We start from the raw sequence: 7368 nt of genomic DNA, 5'->3' as shown, positions 1-7368 counted from the left end.
AGATAAATAGTGTTCATATCGATATCGGAATTATATCGTATCGACCGAAATTAAGAAATATATCATGATATCAATTTTGGCCATATCGTCCAGGCCTAGGATGAGCCCTTCCGAATGGAACGCAGGGTAAGACAGGGTTCCTCAATTCTTGCCCTGGAGGGCCAATGCGCTGCAGTGTTTAGCTCCAACCCTGATCAAACTCACCTACCTGTGATTTTCTAATGATCCTGAAGACATTGATTAGCATGCTCAGGTGTGTTTGATTAGGGTTAGAGCTAAACTCTGCAGGAAAGTGGATCTCGTGGGCCAGACTTGAGGATCCCTGCTCGAATGCCAAGTTCACACTGCACGATTTTAGCCCGATTTTTCACTTGCCGACAGGTTTTGCGAAATCGCCGACAAATGCCCGAAATCGGAGGCAAATCGGCGCTCGTTCACGCAAGTGATAATCACGCAGTGTGAATTATCAAAGACGCGATCTGAGGGAATCGCCGACACGTCACCGACGCCCGCAAAATATTTGGCATGCTAAATATCTGGAGCTGTCGGCAATTCTTCCTATTGTCAAGTCATGCAATGTGAAACCCTCTGTCGCCGATCCATCGTGCAATGTGAACAAAGCAGCAACTGAATGCTACCCCAGATAGTCACGCAGTGTGAAAACAACGGCGATCCGACGAGTTTGAAAATCATGTAGTGTGAACTCGGCATAAGACCTGAAATTGGTGTGTCAGAGAAAGGAGACAAAATGTGCAGTGTTGGGGTGCCTCCAGGACCAGGGTTGGGAACCACTGTGATAGAGGCATGCATCCCAGATATCAGACTACAGGAAGTCATAGCACACACTTTAGTGTCACTGTCACAAAATTTGCTAGTTCTTTTATTTTAAATGATCTGCCAGCTACAATTTTTTCTAACTACAGTTTCATGCAGGTATTGCAGGGTTATTTATTCTTTGCTTAACTTGCCTGAAAATTGTGTCCACATTGGTCATGTTTCATGAAATAAAGTCACATGACAGAAACTTCAATGGGCCAATTCATCTGTCTTTCACGTGATTGATCTGACTGCAGTTGTGCAAGTGATTAAACAACAGCTGAGAATTGCACACTAATAGCTGATGACATGCAGGGAATTTGTTGGAATAGTTTCCAGTACCTCCATTGCAACATGAAGAGAGACAAGCTCTGACTTGAATGGTCTGGGGACCAGACCCATATACATAGATTTGTGAGGGAGTTCCTCACATATCTCACATTCCTAATGGTTACAGGCCCCTACTGTTTATACTTTACATCAGGAGTCCAGATTGATGCATAACCTTCAGGCAACATGAATGGATGTTGTAACATTGACAGCTGAATGTAATAAATCCTAGGTTATCTCCCTGAAGTCCAGGTCACTTGTCATGGTTGACCCAACAATATCTATATTTGCACAGACGCATAGCCTAAATATCTTGCTTCATAAACTTAATATCATGGAGAACTGGAAGGTCTGTTTTACTCTTACCGTTCTAATTGCTTGCCTCCCATAGCATTAGTTTGTTAGCCAAATCACAACATGAGCAACAGACTGTATTTTACATAATGAAAATTAAAGGCAAATAGGATGTGCATGTTCATGTGGCCAAAAGATGTGTATGATTTAATCCGCTATTGATGGAAAATATATTTATATGAGTGAAGAGTATTTTGTTTGTTTGTCTTGCAAACAATAACAGACATTTAGTTTAAATTATGACCTTGGGATTCAGTAAACCGCATAATCAAACTAGTCCCACCTTAGTAATTGAATCGTAATTCTGTGTTCATGTACACTATCATTCAGTTTGGGGTCAGTAAGATTTACAATAAATAAAATAAATAAAAAATCTTTGAAATCTCTTCTGCTCACTCATTTGATGAAAAAAAGTTCAGTGTGTAATATTGTAAAATATTATTACAATTTAAAATAACTGTTTTTGTATTTAATATATTTCATTAAGGTAGTTTATTCCTGTTATGGCAGAACTAAATTTTCTTCAGAAATCATTTTAATATGCTGATTTGGTGCTTGAAAAAAAACATTTCTTATTATTAATGTTGAAAACAGCTGTGATGCTTAATATTTTTGTGGAAATGATTATAATTTTAACCATAACAATTATAAATGTCTTTACTGTTACATTTGATGCATCCTTGTTGAATAAAACTATTACTTTTTTTAAAAATAAATCTTACATCCCAAACTTTTGAACTGTGTAGACCTTCACAGATGCACAAATAGTTTTGTTTGAAACAGCTAGTTGATTATTGAGCTAATTTCTGTAAACATTTAACCACCATAGTGGTTTGGTTAGCCTGTAACGGTGCGTTGAGGCTTTCCGATGATTTTCATTGCATGTGGTTATAATGAAGTTGTTGTTCAGTTTACAGTTTATAAACCAGTTTGGTGAGGCATGTGTGAGGTTTTTACCTTTTGTAGGTGGTGAAAGTGGTGACTGACCAATAGCTTGTGAAATGGGCTGAAAGATTTAGATTATTACAATGGAAAAATGTGGTTTGAGTTTTTTAAAGACAATTTAAAATGAATATTTATTAACAAAGTATTTGCTTTAATGTTAGATTGCCATTCTAGATTACCACAAATGTTTGCAAGCATGTTTGAGTTTGAAAATGATATTAGTGTGGAATGTGTATTTGTACTAAATATGCCGTGTTTATTTTCTCAGGTGGTTGCTGTGGCTCTGATGGGAAGAGCTATACAGTGGGCGGCTGGGCCTGGGCATGGTGGCTTATCACCGACATACAGAAGTAAGAATGTATTCATCACATTCACTCCTATTATTGTGTTTACTGGCTCACAACATAAACAAATCATTCTCCCACTGACTGAATGACTTTATTCTCCATATATGTACATTTCAGTTGAGTGGGCATTTTAGAGACGTGTCACGGCATGCTCATATTTGTCTGGCTAGACTATTTAAACTTGTGAGTTTATAATATGTCTACTTTAGAGAAACTCCAGAGTGCGCACACCTGGGCCTTTTGATTTCTTCCCAACATATTAAAGACATTGATTGTAACTAAAATAACTACTTTTACTAGAAATTTACTTAAATACGTTTACTATAAAGGAAATAACGTATCTGTTGAGCGCTCTTCCTTTCAGTGATATAGTCTTGAGCTTAGACAGCTTTCAGATGTTAAACACAAACATTGTCTCATATATCAGTACTCAACCCCCCCGTTCACATGAACTCACTTCATTAAGGGCTTGAGTATCGAGGGCCAGTGTTTGGAAAAATAAACAGAATTAACAATACTAGAGTGTTGACTGAAGTTCAGCTTCAGTGGTTACAAAAGGAAGATCATTAATGGTGCAGCATCTGCTGATGAAAACATAGTATATCCAAAAATCTGTTGCGCTAAAATTATATAGGGCTTTTAATATTTAACATTAGGGATGCACCGTATCGGGCCCGATACTGGTCTCCTGTACTCGTATTCGTTAAAATGCCCCGATACCAAACGCAGCTGCCACACAGCATGTGATAAGCGCCATATTCAAACAAAGAAACACCGACAACAGAACAACAGACAGCAGAAAGGAGTTAAGGATGTCTACTACGAAGTATATGTATGCAATGAATATAATGTTAAACATTCCAATATTTAAAAAATGTACAAATGCAATAAAAATATCGGTATCGGTACCTCGGTATCGGAAAGTACCAAAAATAAAAGTATCGGTATCGGGCGAGTACTGGAAAAAGTGGTATCGGTGCATCCCTATTTAACATTGTTAACAGCAGGTCATAGGAAACCTGAGTTATGATATTTTGTTTCACACATTTTTATTCTTTGCTCTAGGTAGGAAATAACCCTGGTTATTCAGATTTCGTACTGTACAATCGTAAACCCAGGGTTAACTTTCTTATTTGCGGTGTCAATATCACGGTTTAAATAACAGCTTGTCTCACTCCTGCACATCAGGCTTATTTATTACTGACTATCTAATTCGTCCTGAATAGACATTTTTTGGACCATAACTGTAACAATAAAACATTTTCTGTCAAATCTTCCCTCAAATGATGTTTCTCTAAAATTGAGCTTTAAAAAGATGATAATCCAAGGTTAAGCGCAGTGTAAAAAGCCTATATGTGTCATTCGGTGAGAGCACTGTGGGTACACAATGCTTGTAGCTGTACTTAGAACATTAGCCATAAGTCATATGTATGAAATAAGAGAACTGTTTATCATTCTGAAGCATATGATTTATTTCCATTCCTTGTTTCCTTCTTTAATCATTATTGAGATAGTTATGCATGTGCAATCTATAATAACCAGCCTGTCTTTTCTCTGATGTTCCTCTCCTGTTCATTTCTTTAAGTGTTTGCTGAGCTAACCTGCCTTTAAGACCTGCTGGACTCACCCGTGTGTGTCTGAGCATCTGATCTTTCTCTGGTATCTCACTGCTGGGGATCATAAGATTATTATGCTAAATCAGCTCTGTGGAAATACAGATCAGTAGATTTTATCACACTTTCATGTCTGCACAGCGGAAGGACTTAGTTCTTGAGCAAGAGATCTCTCTGAGAATAACGTCCCTATTCACCACTGTCATACATTAAAATTGATAATATAATATATAGGGAAATACTATGATAAGATAATATATGGGGAAATACTATGTCAAGCTAGAGAAACTGTTGACAGGTTTATTGGGAAGGTCACCAACAGTTTATTTGATTTACCAAAACTGACCGCCATCCATTGACAGGAGCACAGGAAGTTGGTCATTTATCAGAGAGTCATGTAACAACACATGGATGTGTGGAAAAGGTCTATTGCAGAAATGCAGCTATTAGTTTTAAATGTTACAGCTAAAATGAAAATGTGTATTTCATCCTTTTTATTGTTAGAGCTAATGGGAAGATGAAACAACTGTCAATTTCAGCAATTTCTAGAGAGGGATTAAATGTCAAAAAGAACTGTAAATATGGGTTGTGTTGTAAACCGTGGCTACAACAGTTGTTCAGCTGAATGCATAGCTTAGAAATAAAGCAAGGCTGGGTGGGATATCTCTCTTACCATCCCCCCTTCCTTGATAAAGCATGTAGTAATCTAGTTTGCTGGCAGCTCTAAAAGCTACATTGATCTAATTTTAAAAGATTGAGAGGGCTGTAGGGCTTGCTGCAGCACAAAGGCTGAAATGAAACATTTAGTTGTGGATCCTACTGCATATCCTTGTGCATGTTGCCATTCAGAAATGCACAGTTTATTTTCAGTCCAATTTAAGAGCTACTCTTTTTGAAAGAGACAAAAAGCAAATGGAAATAAATTAGTTTGAAGTATACAGAAAAGGGCCATTGATGAGCAGTCCATACTCGCTGCTCACAACAACTATATTAGTAGATGGTGCATAATTAACTTCGTAGATATAGGCTGATTCCTAGACTATGGTCTCTTGACTGTGAACTATCCTGTGTTAAATGGGTTTGGGCTATATTAGGGTTGAGCTATATTGGCCTAACAATCCACTAGAAATAGTATGCCATCTGGGACCCTGTTTCCACCCAGTAAGTCAGTTCGCTTGTGCTGAACTGCAGGACTTAGACAGTGTGAAACATTATAAACCTGCAGTGATTGACAGCTTTAGTGATTATAATTGGATCTTTATTGTATTATTTGTTTTGTGTATTATTTTAAATGTAAACATTTTTATAGCAAAAATACAGCTGGAATACATAACCCGATTTTTGCACAGACATTTGACCTGATTATAGTCAGTAGAGGAGTCGATGCTAGTTGCCAAAAGTCAGAGCCAGTCTTTTCATTTACCACGAGTCTCCATTGTATTTGCTGTGCTCTGCATGACTTAGGTCTGGTAGTGTGTGAGATCCTCAGTTGTTTAGTGGTTCTCAACCAGACATGACTTAAAATTATTTAAATGAATTTATTATTAATATATTAAAACAATCTAAATAAATATGCTAAAAAACATACAGTCTAGATTTAAATTGAATCATATATCTTTTTTTCCCCTTAACAGCTGCTGTATTTTGTTCTTGAACTTACCTGTATTGACACACCCCAAGTGTCTGTGAATAATCGATTATATTTGCTGTATATATTACAGGTCTGTTAAAGGGTTGGTTCACACAAAAATGAAAATTCTGTCATTAATTACTCACCCTCATGTTGTTCCAAACCCGTAAGACCTTCGTTCATCTTCGGAAAACAAATTAAGATATTTTTGATGCATCCCGTGAGCTCTCTGACCCTCCCATAGACAGCAAGGATCCTTACATGATGAAGGTCCAGAAACATAGCAAGGACATCGGTAAAATAATCCATGTGACATCAGGGGTTCAACCGTAATATTACGAAGCTACAAGAATACTTTTTGTGCGCAATAGAAAAAAAAAGAAGACTTTATTCAACAATTTGTCTCCTCCGCGTCACCCTGTAGAGCCATTTTAGAGAGTATCCACTGAACGCAAACAGCGTATGTTGTTCTGTGTCCGCCGTTTTTGTGCACAAAAGAAAGAAAAAAACGACTTTATTCAACAATTCATCTCCTCCGCGTCACCCTGGCACCATTTTGGAGAGTATCAGTAGTATTTGGAGCGTATGCTATTCTGTGTCAGCTGCGACACGCGTTTTTTTTTTTCTTCTTTTTTTCTTTTGCACACAAATAGGGCTGTGACGGTCGCCGTGACAACCACCGCAGTTGTCTACTGCCACTGGCGGTAGTGCACGTGACGTCACGCACTCTATAACAAGCATAATACGAAGTTTTGTATACAAGTGTAATACCGGTAGCGGAACAGTGAACCGTGTCTACACCGGACACGACACTGCCGCATCGCAACAGGTTGAGTCTGTCTAGTGTCTACACAAGACATTTGAACTCTGTGTCAGTACCTCATAAATAGAACGAGGTTAACTGTCGGGGATTTGTCATGTCGTGTCGTGCTGCATCCAGTGTAGCATCACTGATTATAATGAGTTTTATAGTATTTTGTCGCGCCGCGCAGCTCGCGTCCTGTAGACAGGGTGTATTTAACTTTCTTATTTAGGCTACTTTCTTGTTTAACTGTATTATTTCTTTGATATTTATTTTAGTGTTTTGCAGGCTGCGTATTCACTGACTGAAGTGCTAAAATAAACACGAGCTGACGAGTTAAATCGTGTGTGTTAGAGGAGTTAGATAGTGCTGGGCTGCTCCAGGACAGTTTTGAAAACCAGAGAGACATGTTCTTAAATGTGACTCATATAAAATATATTACATGCATGCACAGTTTTAAGGCAGCTTTAATCGCCTTTTTGGTAACTTCATGACTTAACTGACCACGGCATTGCATGCACGTAGTTTATT

At 37.9% G+C, this 7368-nt stretch overlaps 1 protein-coding gene across 2 annotated transcripts in view; it reads left to right on the top strand.

The window, feature by feature from the left end:
- Window positions 1-7368, top strand: part of LOC107746832 (flotillin-2a) — a 31839-nt gene that overhangs the window by 9257 nt on the left and 15214 nt on the right. For both annotated transcript variants that reach the window (XM_016561153.1, XM_016561154.1), the window contains exon 2: window positions 2714-2795. In XM_016561153.1, the coding sequence (XP_016416639.1) occupies window positions 2714-2795 (82 nt within the window). The remainder of the gene's footprint in view (window positions 1-2713; window positions 2796-7368) is intronic.

Source organism: Sinocyclocheilus rhinocerous, unplaced genomic scaffold, assembly GCF_001515625.1.
Source record: "Sinocyclocheilus rhinocerous isolate Xijiao unplaced genomic scaffold, SAMN03320098_v1.1 scaffold468, whole genome shotgun sequence".
Taxonomy (NCBI): Eukaryota; Metazoa; Chordata; class Actinopteri; order Cypriniformes; family Cyprinidae; genus Sinocyclocheilus; species Sinocyclocheilus rhinocerous.
The sequence above is the reverse complement of the archived record's forward strand: the minus strand, read 5'-3'. Positions and strand labels throughout refer to the sequence as shown.